The following is a 15,076-nucleotide window of genomic DNA, read 5'->3' on the forward strand; positions in this document are numbered from 1 at the left end:
AATATAGCTCACAATGTTAATAAATCTCAGCAATTTCATCAATACATCACTGGTGAGTTTTGATGGTTTCATAACTTTAGATTAGAAATTAAATGTAATTTCAGATAGGTCTAACTTCATATTACACTATATTTTTTTAAAAAATTCAAGTTAAACATCAAGTTAAAATTGTAAAATGTAAGTGTAAAATATTAAAATTGTAACATTGGAAAAGAGATATAAAACCTTGTCTGAAATGGAGTTTCTATTAAAAAAAAATAGAGCATTTGCTAAAAGTTTACATTTTATGTCTGCACTCAGACAACATATTAGAATGTTTTAGGGATTATATGTGTTTCTTCTGATTTTCACAGGTACCATTCTTAGTACTACGATTTAATAATATAAAGTTGAAGCTGATTTAGTAGCACAGGAGAAGATCAAACCAAAGTTCTAAATGTTGAAAAACATTACATATATATTTTCCATATCTGCTGATGTTATATGTCTTGCATGACCTTAGAAAACTGATTTAACTTCATTACAGCTCAGGTGCCTTCCTTGCAAATCTAGCTTAAATACCAAGAAAGTGCAGGAAAAATGTTTTATGACTTGTTCAAATGGTAATTCAATTTTAATTCTTTGGGATTTTTAAGATTTTATAGTTTTCAGAATTCTTCTAATGATGATAACAGGACACGAATGCAACATATTACAAATCATTAAAAGTAAGTTGGAATGTCACGCACTTTAGAGCACACCTCAAATTATTTATAAAAAAAATATTTAAAAAAAAATCTCACATTGCTGCCTCTGCAAATAATTTTGAGATAATTTGAAGAAGCCACGGCTGGATTGTTCTTAGTTATAAATTAAACTCCAGCTTTTGCCACTTCAGATCTCATGCCCAAAACACAGCACAGCCTCCTATCAAATATATTGCAACAAATTTGTTTAGTCAGAAATAATGTAATGGGATTTGAGTTCTTAATGCCATATGAAGAATATCCAGATAAAATTGACAGCAATAGCACATTATGACTACAGTCTAGCAAGGGAACTCAATGGTATGACAGAGTGGTGCCTAGGAAGCAGAACAGCGGCTGAAAAGTTGATGTGGAAACCCGTATCTTTTACCAGTTCTCACCCAAAAACCCACTGCGACCTCCACCGCTGTGTTTAAGACTATAGGGAGCAGCCCTTACCCCACGGAGGGCTCTGCCCTGCCTCTCTCCCCTACTTGGGGACAAGCTCCCCCATGCCTCCGGGGGCTGCCCAGCTCAAACACTGCTGCTGTTCTATCGTGCATTATTTCTAGTACTGCTCCTTTTAAAAATATTCCTCCCTGAGATACGTGATTTAAATGCTCCTTCGCTCCGTCACTAACCAGAGCTTATGTGTATTCTTTGTAGTCACAGTCTGTAAAGATGATTTGGTTTCTCCAGATTTTCTTCTCTTGAATTCTTTCCAATATGCCTCAGCCATTTGCTCTGTTTTACTTTGTTGATAAAAAAAAGTCAGCTGAGACTCAGCAGAGAACATTTCTTTTAAATTTTGTGTAATACATATACATTTAGATGATATGTAAAAGAGAGCTATTCTCCATATTTGTTTTGAAAGAATCCAGAAACAGTCCCAAAACGAAAACAAGAATATCTGTGGTTATTGTCAGCGTATGAACAGTCAGCAAGGGCTTTATACGACAATATCTGTTTTTGAATGCTTGTGAAACTGTTTAGCGTGTAACAGATTGTGCAGCTCTTTGTTCACAGTTACTTACTTCATTCCCTTCTAGTTCAAAAAACTCAAACTTCATTGAAATTCGGTATTGCGTCGGGGCAACCACCTGCCACACACAGTTTTTGTTTGGAGGATACTCTTTGGGCCACCCTGGTGTGGTTATAGTCCCATTTAGCTTTGTCAGGAGTCCTCCGCAAGCAGCTGTAAAATTAAAAGGGAGAGCATCGTTTCTTGACTGAGACCATGTTTTACTATAAACAGAAGTGCACTGAGAAGATTCAGTCCTCTCATTACTTATACTGTTGTAATGCCCAGACAGACTAATCAGAATCTTGTTTTATCGTGCTTGGTGCAAACAAAGAGAAAGAGACAGCCCCTATCTTGAACAGCTTGCAGGTTTGCAGGCAGAGATAAGTTTCAGGACTACACAAGGCGTTATCATATTCATTCTTTTTCCTTCCCTCCAGAGACTCTGGTTATTCTCTCCCAGCCTTTCTCATGCAAGTCCTCTGACCTCACCGCCCTCCCCAAGACCTTGACCACTCCTCTTCTGACAGACGGACTAGTTAAGATGCGCTTCGCATTCCCCCAGCTTCTCTCCTTGATTATTGATCCAGAATCAGCCCTACCTGTCTCAGCTCGTATAGCTGTGTACGCCTCCCATAACCTACTAGGTAGGGTCGCTTCTTTGAGATAGCAGTCACGTACTCTTCAGTCACAATTACTTTTGCTGAAGTATGGATGTTCAAGTAATAGAGAAAATACCTATTATTTCCAAATACATGCCAAATAGTCATCTCCATACAACAGAAGAATACTGAATACAGTTCAGATAGCAAAGAATAAACACATTAATCTTTTCCATCTGTGGAAATTTATTTATTTTTTTTTTAAAGGAAAGTAATGGGATTTGCAGGGGCTCTCTATCACACTCTGCTCTGTTGATACCATTCCAGCACTGTGACAGCACTGGAAATCATCCACAAAGCTCTTTATAATAAGCTGGTGGGGAAAGCTCCACCTTCTTCCAACTGCTCTGTGCTAACACTGAATGCTTTAAAAACTGGCTACTCCTGTCTAGCTGATGGTCTCACACACTGCGTCTACTTCGTCTAACTCACCTGGGAGAAGTCTGCAGTTTCTATGTCGGGGCACGCTTGCCTGACCCAGACACATATCAGTCCTCCTCCTGGAACCTGGCTTTCCATGCAGAGGACTTCTTGGTATACACGTAAAGGTAATCTGACCAGGGTCGGGCGGCCCCTGGGTCACACCTCAGTGTGGCAAAAAAAGCTGGGCACAGGTTTAGAGACCACACTCAGATGACACAAGTTGTACCCCAAAATGATCCAGTCTGGGTCAGGGTGACAACTGACCGCTAGCTTTCAGTTTCTGCTTTTCAAAAATCACTGAAATGTTCTTTGAGGCAACAGTGGGAAACGTGGAACTACCGAAAAACCCCCAACCTCCTCTTTTTGCCAGAGCTGCTTTTCTGCTGAAGTGCCAGGGAGGTATTCCTTCTCTGTCTTTCAGAGGAAGAGGTAAGATTTTTCTGAAAGACTGGTAAGCCTTGTAATCTGCTGCCAGCAGGGGAGACTTGGATTAGACCAGCATGAAGCAATTTTCTGTGCGTGTCAATGCTGCAGTGAAACATTGGGCAGAGTTTCTGAGTTAGAGGCTTCTATTCTGGCATCACGTGTGAATTAATACAGCTAGCTCACCCCTTAAAATCCCAAACTGTAACTAGAGTGCAATGTTTGCTGTGACTACACAGCGATTTTAATTCAGCTGTCCCAAATAGCATCTACATACAGTGAGCGCTACTTTGCATGGAACAAATGCATTTACGCTTTCAGTGATATCTCAGGGACTTTACTCCATGCTGCGCTGCGCTACTTCGAACAACTCCTCTTTTTGCCAGAGCTGCTTTTCTGCTGAAGTGCCAGGGAGGTATTCCTTCTCTGTCTTTCAGAGGAAGAGGTAAGATTTTTCTGAAAGACTGGTAATCTTCCCTAGTATTCTGACTCAGATCAGCAGGCAGACTAAACGAAATTCCTTACATAAATTTGGGCTCATGATCAAAGGCCCAGAGATCAAACTTGTCTTCATGGCCCCCATTAGGTTAACCTTACTTTCTGCATACTGCCTCATATGCAGACATAGTAATACAAGAGGCTTTTTGAAATAAATTGTTTTTTCAATGTGCTTACTGTTCAAGTTGAGCGGGGAAAAAATCCCAAAACCCAACCCAAAAAACAACTGGCTTGATGAGAGCTTCAGTCTAACATGACTGTAGTCTAGGACTACCACCGCCTCTCACACACACACCAAACGGGCAAAAACCCCAACCCTACAGAACCAGAAGCAAAAGAAGAAAAAGTGCAAACAAACTAAGCAAAACTACCCTAAATTGTGACAAACCATGAATTAAAGCCTGGGAATTGGAAACAAGAGAGACACCAGTGAATCACATCTAAAGAAAACCGTAACACCAAAGACACCCATTTTCAAGCTCCATTCACTACTGAAACAAACAGATGAATTGAGATAAGAATAGTTTGTGCTATCCCTGAATTTATTGGTGTTTACGAATAAAAAAAAATAAACAATAATTGGTGTGTAATGATCAAAAGCTTTTGCTTCTTTGATGTGAAATATATATAGAATGCAAAAGTTTATCTCAGTGCAATCCTACATTTACACAGACTTTCATTTATCGGGTGTTCATTTCTCCAAATGATTATTTGACTATGCTTTGCTCACCCTGAAATATGGAATTTGTTTCCAGCAAGGAAAGTCCACAGTCTGTCTGGGAGCAGGGAGGATTTCTCTCAGCTTTGAGCTAGAATACAGGATCCTGCTCTTCAAACCAGCCACCTTTCCAGTCACACCCCAGTCAGAGGTGGTCAGAGGGATCATTAAACATTCTAATTCTCGGGTAATGGCACATTGCTCTGCTCTGCTGATAATTTTCTCCTTACACCTGGTGGGAGACTTTGCTTTAATGAGTTTGAATAATGTAATAAGTTGTTTGGGAAGGTACAAAGTCCTGCTTTGCACCACCCCCAATCCACTAACAGCAAAACCTGTGAAGCTAAATTAGTGACAGACTTTGGATGAAGACGACTGCTGTGGACAGACATCACCCCGGCACCAGTAGCTGAAAGGGAGCACTGGCTTTCCAGACTGGGTTCCCACAGATCTCACACTGCTAGGACAGAGCACACAAAGGTGTGGCGTTTCACTCCAGCGATGGCACCCTGTGAGCTTTAAGAGCCCATAACGCAGCAACGCACTGTACCTTCACAACTCTTTTTGTCAGGACCAAGTTCATAGCCAGGATCACAGGCGCACTGGTAACTGCCCAGAGTATTTACACAGCGCTGCTCACAGCCACCATTGTCAGGTTTGGCACATTCATCTTCCTCTGCCAAGACAGGGAAGAATGCAAAAACGTGTTAAATAATTACCTTCCTCAGCTGTAATTGCTGGATCAATATTAACCCAGAAAGCTGTATGCATGCCATTATAAGGTGCACTACATAACACACTGTGGTTGCTGACTAGAGCGTTTTCAAATGCTAAGGAGACCTGCAACGGAGAAAATAAAAATTTGTCCTTTGTGGGGTTTGGGTGGGTTTTTGTACAACAATACCTACTGACAGCTGCAGACCTAATTTATAAGCACTTTGTGGGCAGCATACAATAATTCAGGCAGCCGTAATCTAAAGGGTGTATAAAGTATTGAAAGAAAGATTGAAAATCCACAGCAGGGTCACTTGAAGGGCACTTTATCTCCCTCAGAATCAATTTGTGCATTATCCCGAATTCATACTCAAAAACAGATTAACAGAATCCTCAAATCCCAGGTTTTCATTCTACTGATATTAAAGGGAACAAGATGCATTAGGGATGGGGGAGGGAAAGGAATAATGTATTATGTCTACTAGCTCTGAAGTATACCCATGAGATTCACTGTTAAAATATTCCTCAGATGCTGAAATATCGTTTCCTTACACCAGGACAAGTAATTTCTTCAGAATAAAACAGAGCTCCCACTCTCATGTCTACAGCCTTCAAGGTTATAATCGTCTACAGTGAAAACTAACAGTTTGGGTGAAAAAAAGCCCCAGCTTGTGGCTTTTTGAAAGAGCAAAAAGGTTCTCCTGGTGGCATGGCCTGTATTTCAAGTGTCACCATGGCCACACCACTGATGTCTTTCACTTTGCCATGGGCAGCACAGGGTAGGAATTACACGCGCCCCACACACCAACTGTTGCAGGTATAGCTGCAGTTGTATAACACACACCAACCCACTCCAAAACTGGAGGAAGACTGGGAGGCCATTGGTCACTGTAGGATTTCTCAGTTCTTTGGTTTTTTTCCTGTTCACAGAAAGTAATAAATTGATAAAGCTGCCTAATGCAGCAATAAGATTAGAAAAAACACAACATTTTGGCAAAAGTAAAAAAAAGCATAACAGAAAAGACCAAGTTGTCTCTATTGTGATTACACTATTTAAATTTATATTTGATAAAACAATATGACCAAACCCCCCATTTTTACAAGGTAAGATATATTTCAAAGGTGTTTCAAAACTAAGCTGATTATTTGAACCTGAAGAGAGTAGGAAGTTGCACTGAACTTGTTCCTTCACTCTTTGGACATATTTTACAAGGCGATAGAAATGCCTCAACTCTTGATTTGATAAAATTTCATGCCCAGCGAAAAAATATACTGGAAACAGTACATAACTGATTTTAGAAAAAATAGGTTGAAAAATACTTTTCGTCTCCTATCATATTTTTTCTAACACAAAATCAAGTGATAAGCAGTTCACAGCTCCCAAAATATGCTTTAACATTTACCTTTAAAAAAATTAGCTGCAAACCCTGCTTTGTTAACGGTGCCATCAGAAACGAACTTCATCCACAGGGTATTAGAGGTAGATCTAATGTCTTCTGGCTTGTCATAGCCGCAAAAATGACCAATTAAAGGACTGTTTTCATTTGCTCCATCTCGAATTTCCAAGTAGTCATATGCACAGTTATCATGTCTTTCAATCTGTAAAAAATTATTTTTGAAGTGACCTTTTTTGAACTAGATCATAAATATCAAATATCAATCAGCTAATAAACAGGACAGAAATTTTTCAAAGTTAACGTTAGGATTCTCTGTTTAGGGTTCAAACACCAGGAAGATGGGAAAAAGAACAAGCATCACTGGACTTCTTTAACTGTACTTGTTTTCTACAAGAAGAAATAATGTTGAGATTGCTACACAGGACACAAGAGTCTAACTGGAAAAAATTAACTAAAAAGACACACTTCACCCCTAAGCTTCCCAATGTTCTGTCAAATTCCCACTCTGAGTTCAAGTTAAGTCCTCTTTTTTTCATGTACGCTCAAGTATACAAGATTAATGGTTTGACAACTAACCAGGTCAGAAATATTAATTGGTTTTAAAATATTAAAAAGCTCAATTCTGATTAATATGCATAACATTTTTAGACATGATTAAACTGCGCTATTTCAGGTGATGATCAGTATTTTATTTTCTTCCTTTATCTTCAACACAGTGCAAAGTATTTTATTTTTCACTACCCATTTATGTTGTAGGGTAACTGTAAAAAATTACTGTGCTCTTAAGTAGCCAAGAGAACAGATGACAAAAAAAATATCCTTGTTATTTTTCTGCAGCTAATGAGTCTGGTTTTTGTTGCACAATTCCTTTTTTCAGGTGTCTTCTTTAGACTTTCTGAGTCAATGGAGTGAATCTTTGCCATGCTGATGGAGAAACCTACTGAAACCAGAAAAACTGAAAATGTGCCTCTCAAAACTCCTGCCAGATGACATCCAAACACAGACTAGCATATAAGTGGACATGTGTGCCTTTCTACTTGGGCAGCAAGTCTTGTGCTCTTTACATTATAGTATTGCAGAGTCAGTCAGAGTGGGAATTGCCCCAAAGAAGAAAGCAGTAGCAGCCCGAACATGATCCTACCTGGAACCTAGAAAATTTATGATTCCTGTCTTTATTGAGAGAGTATCTTTCCCAACAGGATTAGAAACCCTCTTGATCTGGGTCATTTTACTGCAGGATTACTTCACGTTACTCAAGTCATATAGGATCTTAGCTATAAAAGAATTAACGAAATCCAAGTATTCAAAAATAAATCCTCTAAGAAAACTATTGTTCAGCTAAGTGGCTGAATCGTGAGATAGGTTTAGGGAGGCGGAGCAGGGGCAGGACCACAATCAGGGAGAAGGTGTTGGAGAAGCCTCAAATTTAATTCAGCATATTCAAATTCTGTTAAAATGACAAAGAAGTCAAAACCAAATCAAACCCAGAAAAATCCACATCTTATCTCCAGACAGAATTTTTCTTGCATGTAAGCTGCACAGTTAGTACAAGTGGCTGCTGATACTCTGCTCTAATTACGCATTATGACCAACACTAAGCTCAGTAACCACCACAGACTAAGGAGCTTTCATTTAGCACATTAGGATTTCTGTTTCTTTTATGTAAGAGGGAAAAGTGGGGGAAGGAGCTGTTTGATTTCATTTCATTTTAATGGCATCGAAATATGGCACAGACTTACACACAAAATTTGTCTGTCTTCCATCCAACTTTCCAATTCTTCAAGCATTTACATACGTAATTTTCTCCTACTCACTTATCTGGCACAAGCCATATTGCCATTTACTCTGATTTCTTAGCTGTTAGCTCAGGAATTGCTTTGGGCCAGAGTCTGGGAAATGAGTGAGAAAAGTCAAGAAAATCGTGTATGCAACCACCCATTGCTGACTTCAATGGCAATTGTATGTTTGCAACTAATGCAGTTGGGCATGTGTCTACGTGAGCACTGGTAAGTTTTTGACACTGCAATACCAATTCCAAATTTTCAGTAATCTAAAAAATAAATTTTAAACACATGACATCGTATTCCATTTTGAAACAATGTCTGCCTTGTTATCTCAGCAAAAATCATATTGCACTCTTATGCAAAAATAAGTGACCTGCTCCAAAGCCCACTAATACCAATGAAGGATTTGTGTATTTTCCCCACACACGTCTGTGGTCATTTCACTACTCAAGACTTTTAATTAACATCTATCTTTTTCCATGTTTCCATGTTCTATGGGGCAATACGGAAAATCTGATTTTTCACAGGCCAAGCACAGCTCTGAGTTACACGTACCAAATTCCCGTTAAGGTGAATTGTTACTTCCTTTTCTGAGAATCATTCTATTTTTGTCAAGAGACAACAGCTAAAAATATATTTTGTATAGCAGTTAAGTTGCTAAACTTCCTAAGACTATAAAAATCAATCAGCTTACAAAGTGTTATTGATTTTCAATAAAACAATTTTAAAGGTGGCCATTCTACCATATTAATTTATTTTTAGCATACTACTACTGCAAGTGATGCCATTATTCTTATCAAAATTATTATATTAAGGGATTAAATCGTTACACCCATATATAAACTAACAGGTAAGTATTGTGTTTTTGAGAAATGACAATTGGTGCTAAGGCAATGAAGGCAATGAAACCAAAGGTAACCAATGAAAAAGAACGAGTATAAAATGTTCTTTGCTTATCTGTACCTCAGGTTTTAAGATGGCGTGGTACTGTCACCTGGGAACACTGCCATACAAAGATCTATTACACTTGCAATAGTCTCTTACTCTTCCTACTACCAGGGCAGAAAATCTCCTCAAGTTAATGAGAGGACTCCCAGTGAGTTTAGTTGTAACTGAACTGATCCCATAAACCTTATTTACTGGAACACTAAAATTTCACAAGATTGATATTGTATGTGGATGAGAATACACAAAACATTAGCAAATGCAAAAAAAAAAAAAAACCCCAAAAAAAAAGCCCAAATAAATAGGTTTTATGGAAAACGCATTGCTTCTAGGAGAATGCAAGATACCACTGGCTCCTGAAGGCCTTAGAGGAAATGCAGAATTTGAATGGCATTAGAGAACTAAACTGAGAAAATGCCTGGGACAGGAACATAAGCACAAGAAAACACTAAGAAATGTCCTGGTGAAATGGAAAGCCAGATATGTTCTGAACATTCATTCTCAAAAGAAAAGACAATTCCTTGTACACAGTTTCAGTTTCGAAAAAAACAATAAAATACATATGGTTAAAACATCCAGACTACCTTTGTTTTGTAGCACTCCCCCAACAGGGAAAAAAAAAACCATATATTTAAAAAAGAAAAAAAAGAGGATTTGACAAGCAAATCCAGGAGCAATCGTATTTCAGGAGAAAGCTTCCAATTACTTTTTGTCATTGTTAATTTATTTGTTGATAGAGTCAAATTCCAGTTCAGGTAAACATATCTGACTCGGATCATAGACTTTAGTCATAAAAGGTGGCTATATGCCTACTGGAATCAGCAGATGATCAGATAAATTTTATTCCCTGACTTACGGAAAAATAATTTAAATGAACACTATCTGCACCAAGATTAACAGGGCCACCCAAATGAGGCAAATTAATTTAGCTCAGCTCTACAAACCCTCTGGACCACCTTACCTGGTGAAACTGCGTGCCAACAAAAGTTCTTTAAATAACAAGTATACAAGGACCACTAATTTTCAAAGAACAGCATAATAAAGGTGACAATGAAGCAAAAAGATGGAGTTACCAGTCCCAAGATCTCTGCTGTCATCTAGAAACTGGGAAGTGTAGCTGGCCATCAGGCAGCCAAATAAGAAAGGGTAATCCCACACTCAGTGGAAAATGCGTTGCCCACAGCAGGCAAAACAAGATGACTCATTGATACAGCTTGAAATTCTCAGCTTCCCTAGTGCTTTCATTTCAGACTGAAGGTTATTTATACAGTTATTTTTTCTAGCATTACATATGGATAATGAGAATTCCTCTTACTTAACTGTACCTTTCAAAGGACAGAGAAGTAATTTTCTCACAAACACGCTGCAATAACTCTTTGGCCTGACATTTACTTTTTTTGATCTCAGCTGGCACGAAGAACTGTGATTTTTAAACAACTTTTTGTTTTACTGGGCAGTGCACCAAGGATTCAGTCCAGAGAGGGACTTAGTAGCAAAAAACAGAACACCTACGTTCAGGCGCTTGGACCTGAAATGGAAATCAGACCCAATGGTGAATATCTAGGCAAGGCACTTCAGAGCAGTTTCCAAAGCAACTCACTCTCTCAGCGGGGAGCCCTGTGGACAAGCCAGTAAGAAACGCTGCGAAGACAGATATAGCGGAAGTCTTGTGCCTTTCTGGGGCACCTCATTTGGCGCTCAAGGGCATCCTGCCCCTCGCGAATCACAGCTCAGATTCTTCCTGGAAAAGTACGCGCCTTTCAAGTTGCTATGCTGTAAATTATATATTTTTTTTCTTTCAAAACACACCTAGCAGAAGCACTAACTTGAGACCGTGCTGCTGCTCAATTTCCTCTTTCTTCTTAGGAGGCGTCAGTCCACATGTTTCACCTCTAGAGAGTGCCACAATACTAAATAGTCTGGGGGAAAAACTGGACATTTCTTACAGCCACTAGCCTACTAAATTACGCTCTCATTTGCTGGTCTTTGCTTCTAATTATTTTCTATATGGTGAGGCAGGAATATACCATCTTCACATTTGCAAATAGACCATAATTTGGTGATTAGAAAAAGGTCCTGAAAGATAAGAAGAGACAGAAGTTTGATGCTCCCAGAGGTGATATTGAACCGAGGTCAGTTCAAGCAATTATGTACTGTGTGTGTAGACCTACGCTGAGCATCTGCACGGAGATCAAATACTGTGACAAGTCTCTTATGAAGAGGCAGAGTGCCATTTCCCTTGGGATCACACTAAAAAATACTGAGCACCAATAGCAGACTAGAAAAGCTCCATATCTAGTCAGTAAATCATATAAAGTTACTGAAAACATTGTGCATTTTCAACAGCACTTAAAAAAGAGAGACTGAGATGCTATGTTAAGTAATCTTGAGCCAGGCCATGCAGAGTCTGACTGGCATTTGGAAAACTCTTTGGACAGGAAGAGCTGATCTTGTCTGCACTTCACCCAATGTTAATTTGGGATACAAAAAAAAAGGGAAAATGAAGTAGAATCTGTGAAACTATTAAAATTTCCATTGTTTATATTCACAAGTGCTGATAAAGTCCCAAACCCTTGTTATCTCATGCTTAGACCTTTCATCAGTCATAGCAAAAATGTGCCGTACCCCTGAAGTCTGTCTGTAAGACTAAGATTACAGGTTGGAAATTATATTTACAATACACGTGTTTATATCTATGCGCATCATAAAGCCAAAAAGTTTAGATTGAAAAAAAAGTGTTCTTCATGTCATTACTGCTGAGGAATATTCAAATAAAACAAGTGAACTCAAAGTCTGTTACTAAATTTATCCACAAACTTCAAACCAGTGTATAGTGTATGTATATAAAAAAAAGACCTATGAAATATTATTTTTCTTTGTTATACAATAGTTTACCACTGTTCAGCAATGTTATACAGAGACAGATGTACACTAAAGACATGCAAGCATGACTCACCGTGGCTTTTTTCTTCCCTCTATAAATATAGGTTTGTAAACTGAATTTAAGTGGGCTTTCTTTTTTCCTTTCTTCTCAAAACAGAAGCCAAAACCCACAGTAGTTTCTTTCCAAATAGGCATTCCTTTTTAACAATAAGATTTAGCAAAGATAAAAAGTCCCTATTATTTAACAGAATATTAAAACGGCCTTGCTGAACTGGATTATGTATCTGCTAAACTGTGACTATTGCCAGTACTTTAAACATTCCAATTCAAATAGCACAGAAAACATGAAAAACATTTAATCTTGAAAATTTCTGCAGAAAGGAAGGTTTCATGGAGCGTAGAATTGGATTCTGGAGCTCACTTTTCATACAGAATTCTTAAATTCATTCACAGGTTTAATGAGGATTCCCTTAAATGTCACTGTCAGTTATCCACTAGATGCTTTTCTCAGATGAGTTAAAAGGCTTTACCTCAAATGCTTGAAAGGTTAATCCTACATTGTAGTTTTCCGACACTGTTATTTTCCACACACATTCCTTCATTGGTCTGTAGTCATCAGGATAATTGGGAGACTGGATCTGGCCTTCATTTTTGTGGATTTCACCTCCACAAATAGCTGACAAAAGCATAAAATTCTTATTGTCAATAATGACATTTTCTGTTCCCCATGCCCAAACTGACATTTTATGCACTGCTTTTTAAAACTAATGATAAGATTATTCTGGAGAAGACTTTAAAAGTCTACCAAGAACAAATTCTTGAAAACACAATCGATTCAAACCACTATACAGATTTCAGTTAGAGAATATAATGCAGCATTTGTACTAGCTCTAACCGTGTCTACAGCATTCAGGAAGACTCTGGAATCATGGATAATCCGAATCGATACATTTTATAGATTATATTTAAAAAGTCAAGATAATTAGATTTTAGTTTTCATTCACCTTTGAAATATATTGAGTACACACTCTTAATTAATATTTAGTAACCTTTACAAAGAGACAAATGAGACAGAAATCTTATGTTTTGTAATGATCTATCCATTGTAACCTACAATTCATCACTTCAAGCTTATACTGAATTTGAAGAAACAGCTACTATAAATAAAAATAATTTCATGAAAAGTAAATGCACTTTTCAGGGTCCATACTGATAATCATGTAAAGAATATCATCTAAATAATCATGTAAAGAATATCATCTAAATAATACAGTTTACTACCGTAGATTCAATATTTAAGAAAATGGCTTCTATTTTAAACAGGTGAATGTTGACTTGCTAATATACTCAGTGTGTGGGAGTGTCATTATAAAGTAATCCAAGAGCATATGGAAAACTTAAGTCAGATTTTACTGAAGAATAAACAGAAAGCACTCAAAGAAATCTTTCCACACACTAAGCACAAGAACATGCATATTTAGTTAATTAGATGACTAGTAAAAGATGCTTATGAATATTAGATATTAGGAAGAAACTCTTTCCTGTGAGGGTGGTGAGGCACTGGAACAGGTTGCCCAGAGAAGCTGTGGATGCCCCATCCCTGGAAGTGTTCAAGACCAGGCTGGATTGGGCTTTGAGCAACCTGGTCTAGTGGGAGGTGTCCCTGCCTATGGCAAGGGGTTGAAACTAGATGATCTTTAGGGTCCCTTCCAACCCAAACCATTCTATGATTCTATGATTATCAGTGGTGTCCTTGGAAAAGAGGTCATCTGAAATCTGATCAGAGGAAGAGTTTCAAAATGCCCTGTCCAGTGAGTTAACACCTATTGTCTCTTTTAGTAATAAAATACTGATTTCATATTAGCTTATTTTTCTTTTTTTTTTTCCTTTTTAAATATCCAAAGGTATCCAGTTAATATTTTTCCTCCATAATCAAGTCATTTTTAATGCTGTAAGAGGCTTACCTTCGTAAACTGCTGCAAAACCTTTCCCAACCCAGTTGCTGCTGCTGCGGAACTCGATCCACATCCTGCTGTCAGAGGATGCAAGGACTTCTGGCAGTTTGTCACCACAAAACCTGCCTAAAAACATGCAACCAGTAACTGCATTTTCTGCCGCCTCTGAAGCCAAACGCTGCAAACATTTATACAAGTGTTTAACATTATAAACAGGAGTAGTATAACCCACTCAGTGGAACTATTCACACGCTTATGGTTAAGCACACGTGTTTCTGCAGATCAGGACCTAATACACAAAGATTTTATTATAAAGGTTTCAGTACTTCTTTTCATTGCAGTCAAACTCACAAGTCTAAGTATAAAACCTTAGGGGAATTAAGTAGAAAAATTATTGTTATAGATTGTTTCTATACATACAAACCCGGGCGTTTTGGAAGAGGAAAGTGAGTACCAATCACAAGAGAGGCATGTAATCGAGGTCACAGTAATACAGCTCATTGTGTCTAAGGTCCAAAGAGATTTAAAAATTAACATCCAGATGACCCCAGACCGTATTATCCTCTTAAATTCAGCCTAGGTAGGTGAAATTTCTATTTGTCTAGGTGATAGAGAATGAAATAGGAGAAAAGGGGAATTACTGTCCGATCTTAATTCTTTCTTCTTTCTTTTCTTTTTAAGGCCAAGAAAACAGGCACGACTGCTAAAAAGCTGTCCTCTGTATCTGCTTCCTTTTCATTGTTTTTTTGCTCTTTTTAAATTGTGGCTGTTAGGATGCTAACAAATAGTTTTAGTCTTCATTCTAAAAACAACAACAAAACTGACCCAAGAAGTTGGAGACGCTCATGTTTCCTACGGTCTGAAATCCCCAGTTTCCGTCATAGAAGATCACAGGATGTCAAACCGACCCTCTGGATTGGGCAGTGGC

The 15,076-nt window shown here is 38.1% G+C and overlaps 1 protein-coding gene across 3 annotated transcripts in view; it reads right to left on the reverse strand.

The window, feature by feature from the left end:
• The window catches only part of TLL1 (tolloid like 1), a 139,349-nt gene that overhangs the window by 23,291 nt on the left and 100,982 nt on the right, over nt 1-15,076 (reverse strand). For all 3 annotated transcript variants that reach the window (XM_054203848.1, XM_054203849.1, XM_054203850.1), the window contains 5 exons: nt 14,158-14,274; nt 12,724-12,869; nt 6,588-6,783; nt 5,021-5,146; nt 1,760-1,920 (listed from right to left, as the gene is read on the reverse strand). In XM_054203848.1, coding sequence (XP_054059823.1) covers nt 1,760-1,920; nt 5,021-5,146; nt 6,588-6,783; nt 12,724-12,869; nt 14,158-14,274 — 746 coding nt within the window. The remainder of the gene's footprint in view (nt 1-1,759; nt 1,921-5,020; nt 5,147-6,587; nt 6,784-12,723; nt 12,870-14,157; nt 14,275-15,076) is intronic.

Source organism: Rissa tridactyla, chromosome 5, assembly GCF_028500815.1.
Source record: "Rissa tridactyla isolate bRisTri1 chromosome 5, bRisTri1.patW.cur.20221130, whole genome shotgun sequence".
Taxonomy (NCBI): Eukaryota; Metazoa; Chordata; class Aves; order Charadriiformes; family Laridae; genus Rissa; species Rissa tridactyla.